The 14825-nt window shown below is 47.6% G+C and overlaps 1 protein-coding gene across 1 annotated transcript in view; it reads right to left on the reverse strand.

Annotated features, from left to right (window-relative positions):
• The window catches only part of LOC121046796, a 56474-nt gene extending 51523 nt beyond the window's left edge, over positions 1-4951 (reverse strand). The window contains exon 1 of the mRNA XM_042288775.1: positions 3849-4951. Coding sequence (XP_042144709.1) covers positions 3849-4915 — 1067 coding nt within the window. The 5' untranslated portion in view covers positions 4916-4951. The remainder of the gene's footprint in view (positions 1-3848) is intronic.
• Between the last annotated feature and the right edge of the window lie 9874 nt (positions 4952-14825).

A 14825-nucleotide genomic window follows, 5' to 3' on the forward strand; every position in this document is an offset into this window, starting at 1 on the left:
TCTAGTGTAGGTCTTACGAGGGTTTTACAAGCCCAAAGTGTAACCGAAAGAGGTGATGTACATGTTTTCTACATACATTCCGGAGCTTTTGATTGCTTTTTTCTTTTATGTAATTCACGTGTTTATTCAATTTCAAATCGCTCGAAATAATAACACCTAAATACTCATAACCGGCAACCACAGTAAGCTTAATAGCGTCAAACTCATAATCCAAGCATAATATATTGTTCTTGGTTGTACAATGCATGTGTGGACATTTTGTTATGTTAATTGTCATGTAACTGTCACAACACTAGAATGAGTTACGAGATAAGGTACAGTCTAAATTCACCTGGTCATCTACTAAAGATAAAGGAGCGTAAATTATGCGATCATCCACATAAACCATTATTTTAACGGATCCGTTGCTGCTAATAAAAACAAAGTGTTTACATATACTCAAAACAGCAGAGGACCCAACAGAGCTCTGCGGAACTCCAGAGCGCACTCTTAGCATTTCTGAAAAATTGACGCTAACATCAACGAACAGCTGGCAATTTCTGAGATATACACTAATCTATCTTAAATCAATAAGGTTACACCGGAGTCAGTTTGTACTTTAATTAATTTACAGTGGGGTGCTCGATCGAAAGCTTTTGACAGATCAATAAAAACGGCATTTACTCGCAGACGATCCTTCAGATAACCGGAGATTTCATGATAACGTTCAATAAATCGGGTTGTTGTGGACAACCCTCTATGAAAACCGTGCTGATTGGGGCTTAGTGTATTGTTCACCTTCATGAAGTTGACTAGCTGCTTATTTAGAATATGCTGTAATGATTTACAAGATGTACCGGTCAAAGAAATAGGGCGATACTTTGCAATCTGTAATAGATCCTTCAGACAGCGCGGTGGGAACAGAACAACAGTTTATTTCCGTATGAGCGTTTATATACACTGCGCATGTTATGATAAGCGAACGCGGCTTGCGTTGGTGATAGGCGCTAACAGCGATAACAACAAATATACCTTGTCACTACATGACACTCCTTTCTCCTACGATTAGATGCACAAAACAATACAGAACGCTTGGTTAATCATTAATGCCATAGCGTACAACAGCATGTCGATTGCGTGTTGATCTTCGTGGTGGAGCCGGAGCTTGCGTTGCTGACTCCGTGCTCGCCTCCGGCCGCTGCGACGTTCCCGCTGTAGGTGGGAGCCTGAAGTGATAGTCCACCCTTGTGCTGGCATCCCCTTGAGGCGCCGTCCAGGCTCGTCTCAGCTGATTCCGGTGTCTGTGATGGCGCTCCCCGTTGTCCAGTTGGACCGTGTACGACACAAGGCCTCGCACTTCCACCACGGTAGCTGCTTTCCACCGGGGTCCTGGATTGAAACTCTTTGCGTAGACTGAGTCACCCACAGCAAAACACTTTGTTGGCGACGCCTGAACCTCAGGTTCACGCTGACGACCTGGGTGAAGTCTGTCCAAGGCTGTCCTCAGCCTCCGCCCCATCATCAATTCTGCCGGTGACTTTCCCGTGACAGAATGCTGCATTGTGTGTTGTTTAAACAAGAACCGCGCAATCTTGCACTGAGTTGTGCCTTCCTGTTGTTTCTTCAAAGCTTCCTTGACTTCTCTTACCATCCGTTCGGCCCTGCCATTACTGGCGGGATGATAAGGTGCTGCGAACACTGTACGAACACCGTTCAATTTGAAGAACGTTTGCAATTCAGCACCAATGAACGCTGTGCCATTATCAGAGACGATTACGTCTGGCACCCCGTGAGTCGCAAACATTTTCCTTAAGCTGGTGACGACAGCTGAAGATTTCATTGATGGCATGATTTCTACCTCTGCCCAGTTGCTGTACGCATCAACTACAATTAGAAACACTTCTCCCTTGACTGGCCCCGCGAAGTCTATGTGTAGACGACTCCATGGTTGATCTGGCTTGACCCAGAAATGCACTAGAGCCTTGGGGTCGCTTTGGCGGTTACTTTGACACGGCTGACAGTACCGCACAAATTCTTCAATCTGGCTGTCCATCTTTGGCCACCACATAAGCCCTCTTGCTGAAGCTTTCATGGCACTCATTCCCGGGTGGTTTGCATGCAGCAACTGAAGTACCCTCTCTCTTGCCACTTGCGGGATGACCACACGGTTTCCCCACAGTATGCAATCACGATGCAACGACAATTGGGACTTCCTTACCTCGTAAGGCGCGAACGTATTGTCCGGTTGCCTCGACGGCCAGCCACTGAGGATCCAATCCTTGACCTTGGATAAGATGCAGTCTTCCTTGGTCATCCTTGCGATGTCTGCCGCCTGGAGTGGAGCATACTCGACAGCTTCAAGCAGGAGCACGTCCCCCGGTGGCTGTGGCTCGTCTTCGTCTCCCACGATTGGCAGACGACTAAGCGCATCAGCGTTGGAGTTGTCTTGGCCCCGCCTGTACTGAATGCGATAATTATACGCCCCTAACAACAAAATCCAGCGAAGCATCCTGGACGACAGCACTTCTTGCACCCGCTTCTCTGTATTGAACAACCCCAACAGCGGCTTATGATCAGTTACTACGGTAAAGTCTCTTCCGGCCAGGTACTGGTGAAATCTTTTCACTCCAAAGACGACTGCTAAACCTTCTTTGTCAATCTGGGCATAGTTGCGTTCACTAGCACCGAGAGTTCGTGAGGCGTATGCTATAGGTTGCTCTTTCCCGTCATCAGCCCTATGCGCCAGCACGGCCCCTACCCCGACAGGCGACGCGTCGCAGCACAAAACCAACGGCCGCTTGGGGTCATAGGGAACAAGTACTGCATCCGAGCTAAGCAACTTCTTCAGCTTTTCAAACGCCCGCTGGTGCTCACCAGTCCATTTCCATTCTTGCTCGTGGTCCAAAAGCCGATGAAGGGGTTCCGCCACTTCTGTCTTCCCCTTGAGGAAACTGGCGTAGAAATTTAACAACCCCAAAAAAGCTTGAAGCTGCTTCCTGCTTGTCGGCGGTGGCGCTTGCTGAATGGCGTCCGTCTTGGTCTGGCTCGGGTGGATACCTGCGGCATCGATTCTATGTCCCAGGAATTCAATGCTTGCTTGACTGAATTCACACTTTTCTTTGTTTACTCTTAGCTGCGCTCTTTGCAGACGCGCCAGCACGGCTGCAAGCCTTTCCGAGTGTTCGTCTGCGTTGCTTCCCGATATCAAGATATCATCGAGATAAGCCTTCACCCCCGGAATCCCTGCCAATAACGTGTCGATGACTCGCTGAAACACCCACGGAGCCACCGAGATTCCAAACGGCAGCCGCCGGACCTTGCATAGCCCTTTAATCGTGTTGACGGTCAGCATTTCTGCTGATTCATCATCTAGGCTGAGCTGTTGATACGCCTGAGTTAAGTCGAGCTTGGTAAAAATTTTACTCGACCCCAAGGTCGCTAGCATTTCCGTGGTCGTGGGCAAAGGATACCCGCTGCTTTTAATAGCCTTGTTTACGGTACTACGGTAATCCCCACATAAACGCAAGGTTCCGTTTTTTTTCCTCACCACTACCAGCGGTGTCGCCCAGTTTGAGTACTCAACCGGCTCCCAGACGCCTTGTTGCACCAGGCGATCCACTTCCTTGGCCACGTCGTCCTTGAGGGCCAGCGGGACAGAACGACTCTTGAGAAACACCGGGCGGGCGTCCTCTTGAAGCTCTATGTGAACTGGCGGTCCGTTGAATCCAGGCAGGTCACTGCCGAAAACCTCAGCAAAACGTGATGTCACGTCCTCCACCTTGATCTGCTGAATTCCACTCAAACGGATGCCCAGCGACTCAAACCAGCTACGTCCGAGTAAACTGTTACCACGCTTCTTTATTACTAACAAAGGTAGCTCTGCTCTACAGCCTTTGAATTTCACTTCCACGTTTGCCCGATCCACCTCGGACAATGATTCATTCGACCAGGTTACAAGCTTTGTGCCGGCTTCTTGCAGCGGTATCTGGCCTCGATTCTTCTCGATCAACCGAAACGTCTCTTCGCAAGATGCTCCTGAATCGACTTCCATCGGAACTTTCTCTCCTTGAATGTGCACTTCTACCATGAACTTTTCAGCCTGTTCACGCACTTCGCATACAGAAAACAATGCGCTCATTTCATAGACGCCCTTGTTTTTTTCCTCCCGCTTGCGCAGGTCAGTTGGCTTCCGCGGCGTCCGATTCTCGTATTTTGAACGACAAGCTTTTGCCACGTGTCCAACCTTTTTGCACTTGAAACAAGCAGCCTTTCTAAAACGGCATACATGCGGAGCGTGCTTACCGTTGCAGCGGAAGCAGCTGACGTCGTCCGCCTTGGTGTCCAGTTTCATGCGTGTCGCTTGAACCAGACCCTCGCTTTCTTTGGTTCCGTCTTGAGCTTGCTTGCGTATATCGCGCTGCTGCTTCTCCGTTGCCTCTGCCGTCAGCGTCATGTCGTACGCCACCTCGAACGTCAGGTCGCGTTCTGCGAGCAGCCGCTGTTGAACCGCTTCATTCTTGATTCCGCATACGAACCGGTCCCTCATCATGACGTCCAGTGGAAGCTGTTTGTCACCGAAACCGCAGTCTTCAGCCAGCTTACGGAGTGCCGTAACATACTCCGACGCCGCCTCACCCTGAGCTTGGTTTCTTCGGTAGAATAAGAATCTTGCGTACAGCTCCGAAGGCCTTGGATGCATGTGCTTCCGCACCGCCCCCTTGATGTCGTCGTAGCTCGCCGCCGTGGGTCTTGCTGGCTTGACCAAGGTCACGATCAGCCCGTAAGTGTCCTCGCCGCAACAACTCAGCAGAACCGCTCGTTTTTGCTCGTCCGTGGTTATCTTGTTTGCAGCGCAGAACATCTCTAGCCGTTCGACGTATTCATCCCAGGACGCATTCGTGCCGAGACGATATTCGCCGATCCTGCCGACCGACATCTTGCCTTACTCGACCGGGACTCGCCCGTCCGTCGATTCGCCTCGTCGCCAATGTAATAGATCTTTCAGACAGCGCGGTGGGAACAGAACAACAGTTTATTTCCGCATGAGCGTTTATATACACTGCGCATGTTATGATAAGCGAACGCGGCTTGCGTTGGTGATAGGCGCTAACAGCGATAACAACAAATATACCTTGTCACTACATGACACAATCGAATTCCTTTCCCCGAATACTGTATGGGCACAACTGTTGCCATAAGCCACCCATCCGCTAAAATAGAATATTTAACTGACTGACCTAGAAGATACACGCGTTAAATGTTTCGCAACCTATCCGGCATATTATTTAAGAATTTAATTTGGTGTAGGATCAGGTTCAGACGATTTTCTATCATTGAAGGATAGAGATTGTTTCGGGATAAGATCATTTATATTTGCATTTGCGATTTCATCACTGGAGGTTCTGTTTAATTCACTTGTCTCAATACTAAACAGTGACTGAAAGTAATGACTGAATTCCGATACCATTTTTGCCTTGTCACTCACAACGTTATTGTCAATACGTCCGTTTTATAAGCCTTGAGGGGACAGATTAGGCCAAAACTTTTCTGGAGATGATGTGATGAATTTGGGCAATGACCTTGTGAAATACTTTTTTTAGCTGTCATTTTCCTTTATTTTGACACACTGTTCGCAGATAACAGGGGACTCACGCTTCCGCAGTTTCTTTAGTTTTCATTTTGCCTGCCGAATTTTCTGGTAATCCGTGGAGTTTTTCAGTCAATAACTGACTCGTTAGTAGCTCTCTAGAAATCATAATATTGCTTTGGTTCCCCTTCGTCCTCGTAAAAATATTAAACTCGCACTTTAAAAGAACCAGCTTATGATGAGCTCATCATTTACCCCAAATGACAAATGATGAGGCGAAAATAACTGAAGAAACTAAACCTTCAGAGTCAAGGATAGCGCTTTTACGCGGAACGATGGGCTTTCACCACACCGTCCACGCCGACGATCACCACCGACGCCATGCTTGCGGATAGAAGGAGCCGGCCGGCCCGCCACCGGCACGACCGGCCTGCAACGTGCGGAGATAAGTGCGCTTCCGCGCATCCCTGGGGAACGGGAAATTCACCCCCCGCGGAGGAAGGCAAGGAGAAAACGTAGTTCCTTGTTTGTGAAACGATAATTGCAGTATCGCGTATTCTAAACTAGAAATATTTTACGTCTTGTGAAATTATCATGCACAAAATATTTACATCAACTGAAAATTGTTTCTTTAGCGAAACTTTACAAAGACCGCCAAAATTTTCAAACATACGATAATTTCATTGGTCCCAGCAAGTACAGAAAAGAGTCCGCACGTATTTTATTCCTGCGTGATTGATAGGTGGTTCTGCCTTCTAAAACTGAAGATACTCATTCACTGACACTTCCTTAACGCCATAGCACCAAAAAGTAGCTTCTCTAAAAACCGCTTGAGTGCCCCTTTAATACTTCGTTTTCCTTTTTCCTTTTATCTACATCTAGTGATAAAAGCCATCCCCCATGTCCGGAACCGGAACGCGTATGCACTCGAAGTAATTGAGGCCCTAACCATCGAAGACAGTGGTCAAATGTGCGTTAGCACATTTGACCACTGTCTATCACAATCCACGCGAAAGAAAAACAATACTTGGAATGTGGCACGAGCCGCATAACACCCTAAAGGTGTATCCACACGACGGACCGGGCCGCGGACCGATAGATCACGTGATGCGCGGCCCGCGGGCCGCCCGGCTGCAATGAGCATCCACACGGCGGACCAAAAGAGCAGACGACAGAGTGAACGGGCCGGTCTAACCCTCGACCTCACAGCTCCGCCAAACGCGTGCAACGAGCTGCTTTGAGGCTATTTGTAAGGAGCCAAGATGGAGGTTGAACGAAAGAGACTTTTGGCCGCGGTGGCTTTGGCGTTGACTATTGAAGACGAGGAGGACTTAAGTGAACCGGAAAGGGCATGCATCTATTGTCCCACAGAGCGGGAAATCGCTCCACGAGCGCAATGAAGTAAAAAGTTGCATCGTTGCACCATGCCGCCATCGTCGCACAACAAAAGGTTTGTCGTCTTCGTCTTCAACAGTTGGCGCCAAAAGAACACGACTTTGGATTTGGATTCCAATCCAAACAAAAGTCAGCTTGTTGCCAGACTTAGCACTTCAATTATACTAAAAACGCCGCGGTCCGCCGCCAAGGTCCGGGCGAGAAAACTGGCTTGGCATTTCTCACAAGCGCGGGCCGCGGACCGCCGGCGGACCTCGAAAAGCGGTGACGTAAGATCACGTGATGCGCGGCCCGCGGACCAAAACAGCAATTTGGTCCGTCGTGTGGATACACCTTAATGGGTGCAGCCCGCGGACATGGGGGATGGCTTTTATCACTAGCTGTAGTGAAAAGGAAAAAGGAAGACGAAGTATTAAAGGAAGCAAGTTGATAGTCAGCGGTGCGTATGTCTTTTCCTCTCACGGTTTTTTTTTCTAATGTGATTGTTCAGCTGACCCCTATTCAAGTGTACACGGTTACTTCGATATTAGCTCATTAGTCTCATTTGTGCACTATCATAGACCTGGAAGAAATGTTCGAAATCACCGCAAGGTCCACGTTGACCCCACAAACTTTATGCCACCACCGGGCCGCATTCAAAACTATTTAAACCATCTAGATCTAGACTCATCATTTTCAAAAGATATTTGTGCCAATTTAAAAAGTGTTTGCGCCATGTATGTGGTTGATGTATATACGTAGTCACTACTGAGTATTTTGTTATTTTTTGTTTGCATTTCTTACCTTTCTCATTCTTTATTTGTTCGTATTCTTGTTTTGCTACTAACGAGCACAACAGTGCTTAGGCTTTGGCTGTTTCTGGACACAATAAATAAAAGTCATATTATTATTATCGAGTTAACAAAAGTGCGTACCAGCGTCCAGGCATCGAACCTTGTCTTTTTTCGTGGAGGGCAAGAACGATAACCGTCAGGCCACGAGGGCGCTGCCTCCTTCGTCAGCTGCGTGCTCTGCAATATGCCGTCATTGACTGATACTGTAAAATCACCGAAATGTTTACTAACGAACAATAGACCAAGCAAGGCGCGTGATGACTCAGTAATTCGCGTGGCTTTCGCAGATTGACGAAGACACCGATTAAATACTATTTCAACGAACACTTCGGAGAAATGGGTTCCCCGGCAGGCCACACAATCTTCCGACCAGCTCACGTTGGGTGGATTAAAGCCGCCTCCAGTTCTTATCTTACTCTGTTTATTGGCATTAACAAGCAAATACTTAAGGATGCCTTATCTAGGCCATCCGGTGAGAAACCGGGTTTTCTGCATACAGTGCCGAGAGTGAGCCATATTCCAAAAACGTTAATATACCAAACACTTTCAGATTTATTAATCGGATTCATGGAATGAATGCTGGGTTTTCCGTAATGACAATAGCGACTCCTCCTTCTCGGGAGCTTCTATCCTTTCTTATCAACTTGTAGTTGGGGGTATCACATATGTCTTAAATTTCATCATGCAACCATAATTCCGTTATCATTATAACGCTTAGGTCATAAAAAAATACAACCTCTAGTCAGTCAGTTTTATTTACGACACTTGTTGCATTTATACCAGCCTTCAACTTCTTTTAGCTCCTCTATAGGGTTACGTCACGCCGCGAAACTCGTATGCTGCTGGTTGGCCCGTCCTAACTTTACCTTGTCGTTCTCTTCGTAGTCCGAAATGTTGAGTTCCTGATTAATTCTTAGCTTATCGCCATGACGAAGAACCCTTTTCTCTCCTTTCCTCGTTGAAACGTCAGCTGTTCCAAAGAAGTTTTCTAATGGAGCGTACACGGAAAAAGAAGTCTTCTCCTATTGAGATGCAGGTGCATTTTATTTCCCTGCCGTTCTGAAGTATGAGCTGTTTTTCTCAATAATCCATAAGCTTTAAAATCACAATACGCTGAAATTGAGCGCTGGGTTTTCCTAGACGATGAACGCGAACCGTGCTAGTTGCGGTAATTAGTGGATTTTCCCAAAAACGCTTGATTTAGCACCATATCATCTAGGTTCGTCTGATGTTCATTACGGTTTTTATTTAACTTAAAGATCATTACATCATATCTACGTTTTCTGTTTCCTAGATGGACGATCTAATCTTCCAGAGTCCCGACGTAGTCTTGAAGTGCTCCAAACTTAGACTCTAATCGAGGTTCACTTGCAGTAACCCTGGTAGTCAAATTTCCTCTCTTCTAAATTATCCGTGCGTTTCAGGAGTGTTTCAACATTCGCGCTAATTTTGAGCAGAAGTTCATGGCCGATGGAACCTAAATTTGCCTCGATGTCGCCACAAACCAAAATTCTAAGGGCCTACACACAATCTTTCAAAAGACCCAGACAGTTGCTTGGGCTCGGCACAACGATCAGAAACTTAAGGCGAGTTCGAAATTATTTGCACAGTTTTCCAACTAACCTGGTAAAAAAGGACGGGTGCTTTAGCCATTTCTTATTTTTCGCAAACAGTGTGCCGAGCCCACTGTCGCAGATCCGAGTTGGGCACACCTTTAAAGGCAGCGCATGCAGAGCCGTAAACGACCACCACTTGGTGGATGGTGACTGTTGCAAAGCCGGCACGCGCTGCTGTCCCAAGTCCGCCAAGTCCGTTATCGTGTCGTAGGTGCTGCTTGCATCGATGATTGCACAGCGAGCATGTGTGACGCGACGATCCTCGGATAGCCTCTGCTCCGCGCAGATGAGCAGCATCGTGAGTTCCTGGTAAAAAAGGACGGGTGCTTTAGCCATTCCTCCCGTGAACCGCTTGTCGAGTCAACTATCGTTCATTTTGATTACAATCCAATGGAGCCAACCTAAGCAGCGCCAGACGCTCATGGTCCCAGTGCTCATTTTCTTTCTACGTTCGCTATGACCGATTGAACCGATCACGTACAGTGAATGGGACCCTGCGCTCCTTGCCTGATTGGCTTAGCCCGAACGCAGTGGCAAAGCGCTGTAATGCAAAAGCATGAACTGTCCCATGCAGCGGAGCCGGCGACGTCTGTAACCGTCTATTGCAGAAAAACGGCACCCACAAGCGGAATTTCCATTGGCTGCAACGCGTCAGATCAGATGCTTCGTCACGGAAGCCGGCCGGGCGCTCAAGGTCAAAGCGGACGCGCCTCTGAAATAAAACGCAAAGTAAAGCACAGCAACGGATATGCATCGTCACGGAAGCCGTGGAGCCGGAGGGGGCGCCGCGCCTGCGCTGTGGGGAAGCATGACGTCAAAGACGTGGTGCGCTGGTTCTAGAAAGGCGCTGCGCGTAGGGATGTTTTCGCATTCCTGCACGTAAGCAGTTTTAGGTGTCTTTAGCCTGCGCTTTAGTTTTGACGCGGCTCGATTGGCTCCATCGTCAACAGTTTGTTCTGTTCTCAGTGGCTTGTCGTGTTCGCGCTCCTGGCTTTGTGATTGGTCCTTGGGCGTTCTTATCGTCTAATGCTGCGATCTCATTGGCTGCAAGAGATAATGAGATGCCGGGGACTCGCCACGTGGTCAGTCCCGAATCTGACGCCACGTGACTTGAGGTAACATGACGTGGTTAGGTCACGTGAATGTCTCCGCTAAGTGTAGCGGGGAAATTGACACCACACAATTTGAGGTCTCGAGGCCTGGTCACCAAGCGTCAATTTTCTCTTTAAATTCAGCAAAAAAAAATTCACTTTACGTGGCAATAATTTTCCGATCCACTTTGAGGGAAAAATGGCATCACGCTTCTTGGTGGCTTTTTTTTTTTAATGAAATTCTGGAGATAAGTTACATTCTGGGTTTCAAAGTTATTAAAACAAAAACCAACTAGCGGCTTTATATATTGCTTTGCTTGTGATCTCTGTGAACTTCGGTGTGTGCCGGTTCAAGTGGACCTTAAATTGTTTTTCAGATCTGTTCGAGCTCGAAGAGGCATCCTACCCTTCCGCTGGGCGTGGCCTTGTTTGGGCTCCAATATGAAGACCGGCTCAGGATATGCGCCAATTGGCCGCGCATGTCGTACGCCGCTGGATATTGGCGTGCAGATTCTGTGTCTTTGTACATGAAGAACGTCATTAGGGATCCCGACTTCCTGAACAAGGCGACGACATGCTGACGAAGCGTGAAGAATCGCACAAACACGCAAAATAAAATTGCAATCAACCACACAAATTTGTTTGCGATTAACAACGGCAGCCGCGGTGCGTTCTGCAATGACGTGCGTGAGGAAATCGGAATTTAGTAGTCAATCTGCTTTCGAAAATCTGCCTTGGGAGCTTCAGTTTCAGCAGCATAGTTGTAATATAGTAAATGTGAAGGAATGTTAACCATGTTAAATAAACCTGACACTGGGGCAGAAATGAACATAAAAGTCGAAGGAACAGAAAAGGAAAGAACGACGTCTCCTTTCAGCAACCAGGTTTATTTAGTCCGCCTCCTTATTTAGCCTAGAGTCGCAGCCAACACAAAGGAGCAACCTCTAACAAGTTCAAACGCCAAACCCTCCAATCAGCTACCACCAACACAAAGGGACAACCTCTAAACAGTCCAAACGCCAAACCCTTCAATACATAAAGTAGTACTATGGACGGCCTTCATGCCCATCCACAAAAAAACTCTACGATATCCCTCAAAATTTAATAAATGGATCAGCAGCTATTCTATTCAAAGAAAGGTTCACAAAAAAAAATTCCCTTTCCACCGCAAAAAAACAAACAAAAAACATTATGCCAGCGTTGAAAAGATGACACGCACTGAACCTAAAACGGGGCGAAGGTGTACAGTGCAGACATCCCAATCAAGAATTTTTATCCCACTGTAACGAAGCCTGACTTCTGCAATTACCCCAGTCTCAGGTTTACTTTTCCCCAGTTTCAGGTCCTGCGCCAGTCTCAGGTTCATTCAACACGGTAAGCATAGTTGTAACCAACGTGCTCCTGAGATGTGTCAAAGGCGCTATCGCGCTGCCTCTCGTGACTGGGTGAGGGTCTGGCGCCCCTCGCTGTTCTCGTGCCGCTGGCGCCCTCCGTCTGCTTTGATGCCACCACCTGGAATAATCAGCGGCCGTGAACTAGAATGTTCACGTCGTCAGAGTAAGATTGAGCGAATAGAGTCTGGACACAAGTGCTGCGTCAGCGCTTGGCTGCGGCGCGTGTTCCATCAAAGCGTCAAACGACGTTGCTGCTCCGCCCGACTGGGATGACTCTCCACGGAGAAAACGCCGCATGCTCGCGGACCTTTACGATTCCCGGTAATGTCAAGGGCGATTCATCCGCTCGTCACTGAATGGGCGAATTTCGCTGCACAAACCTGAGTTTCAGGCAAACACGAGAGTGTTGATTCTTTTGGAGGTTCATTACAAAGACGCAATGAATGTCGTACGGCCGGCCCTTTTGATTTTCTGAAAAGGCGCTGTTTGTTTAAAATTAAGAATAAACTGAAATATGACCGTTTTCACTGCAGTAATGTTTAGAGGTGGGCTAGTCGGTGGTGCATTGTAAACATATAAATAGAACAACGCAAATGCACACAAGGACAAGTAGAAGGGACAGACACAGCGCTGACTCACGACGTATTTTCTTTTTCTTAAAACACATCAACATAAGAAGACAAAGATATAAAGAAAAGAATCCAAGATGTAGGACACCTTCACTGTCATGTGCCATCCGAAGACTTTCTAACAGAAAGTATACATTACACAGAGCATATGAAAAAGGAAAGTAGACAGCGGAGAAATATATACCTATACATATTGAAAAACAGCGCGATTACCACATAAACAAGAAGGAGGAACACACAGGACGAGGCGCTGACTATCAACTGTCTATTCAGAACACATACATAGAAATTCACGCGAGGTCGGGTTCTTTTTTTTCCTCTTCCAGTCATTCGCCATTAAGCACGCAACATATCAAATTAAAACACACGAGTACATTAAAACACACCAGCACAGGTATAAGTCATCGCGTCTTCCTCTTTTCTTCTTTCTTGGATCTTCAATCTTCAATGCTCAGGTCAACCCATGTCCAAAAAAATTACCTCACTGTCCACTAGGTTAGTGGATGGTTGGCTCACGCACCCGGGTTTTCGTTTTGCTATATGATAAGCTTCTATTAGCTCCCTCGGTAGCTGATCTTTGTGTTTAAACAGCACTTTTGTGTCACTAAATTTTGGCTCACATCCACAATCACGGCAGTGGACAGCTAAATGGGAGTACGCGTTACCTTTTAATGAACTGTGGTGTTCGCGTAGACAAATGTTGAGGCAACGACCCGTCTGACCTATATATGAGTGACCGCATGAGAAAGATATTTCATAAACGGTCCCCTGTGCACAGGACACGAACTTCACCCTACTGAAAAAACCTGTACAAATGTATACCGGCCTATACCGGTTCACACCGGAGTCCTGTATTCTCATATCGGTAACCGGTAGCTCTGTACCGGAGACCTGTAACCACGTACTGGCGAAGCCGATACGCCGTACCGGCTGCCCATACCATGTACAGGCGGCCGGTAAACGCGTACGGGAACAGCCGGTAGGCCACACCGGTAACCGGTAACCACGTACCGGCGAAGCCGATACGCCGTATCGGTTGCCCATATCATGTACAGGCGGCGAGTGAACACGTACAGGCGAAGCCGGTACGCCACACTGGTGGGCCGTAATAACGTACCGGTGGCCAGTAATCGATGCGCGGCTAACAGCAACCACGTATCGGAGCGACCGGTAACGCCTTACCGGCGCCGGCACTTAAACCGGCGGTCGGTAACCTTGTACAGGCTCTAGCGGTATACACAATAGACCGATCTCACTAAGCGTTGGGCGCATGCGTAAAGCCGCCATAACTTTAGTTCACAGGAGGCAGACGGCCGTGCACGCGAGGGCTCGTGCCTTCTCGTGCTCTGCACGCGAAGAGCTCCAGCGAGGTTGTCGCACGTGCCCAAAGACTAAAGTTCCCTCGCTGCATTGTGGCAGCGGTGGCGTAGTCAAACTGGCCGGTGAGATCGGTCTATTTAACGCGACCAGAAATTATCAGACCTCGACGGGAACGCGCTCACCGCGAAACTAAACTGTGATATTTTTTTCAATGAAGAATTTTAATCAGAAAATCACATATTAGGTCATTTCAGTTTAACAGTTTCAGCTATCAAACTCAACCATTTTATGACATGCATATTTAAAGTCATAAAATGAGAAAACCAAATCCATGGGAAGCGAGGCCGAGATAAACGAGAGTTTGCTTCATAGCTTTGAGCCCTGTACCGCGGTAGTTTCGGTTTCGGTTTATTGACGTCGGATTGGATTGGATTTCGTAGCTGCAAGCCAGAGTGGAGAAAAACAACCAACGACGGACAATGTTTTTCTTAACAATAAATAAACTTAACATGGTAAGTTTCTATGCTTTTAAATGTTCTAAAACTATTTTGAGTACTAATAGTATTAATATAAACTAAGGCAGATTATTTATTTAATCCAATCCAATCCTTACATACCAGCGCCGCTGGCTAGCCGGCCAGTGCCAGCCAGTGCAGTGAACCAAAGCCGCATTGACGTTAGGGCTATCTCGATCGGTGTGTATCGGTGTCGATATGTACTAAGCGTACGTGATTTATATTGATGGCGCGAAGGCAATAGTCAGCGTGGTGAACCGTATCAAGAAGTTCAAACCGGCGAGCGTTGGCGACTTCGACCCCGACGTGCCGAAAAGCGTCTACTGGGAGGCTGTTGGAGCGTGCGCCGGGGAATGGTAAGTTGTTGTCTACGCATCAGGGGCTCGAAGCGCAACGTATACTGCAAACCGTTAATAGGGAGTTTTCGTAGATCGTTTTCGCTGTCCCGCAACGCCCTCCGCAACTC

The sequence above is a fragment of the Ixodes scapularis genome, unplaced genomic scaffold, assembly GCF_016920785.2.
Source record: "Ixodes scapularis isolate PalLabHiFi unplaced genomic scaffold, ASM1692078v2 PGA_scaffold10__122_contigs__length_95168666, whole genome shotgun sequence".
NCBI lineage: Eukaryota > Metazoa > Arthropoda > Arachnida > Ixodida > Ixodidae > Ixodes > Ixodes scapularis.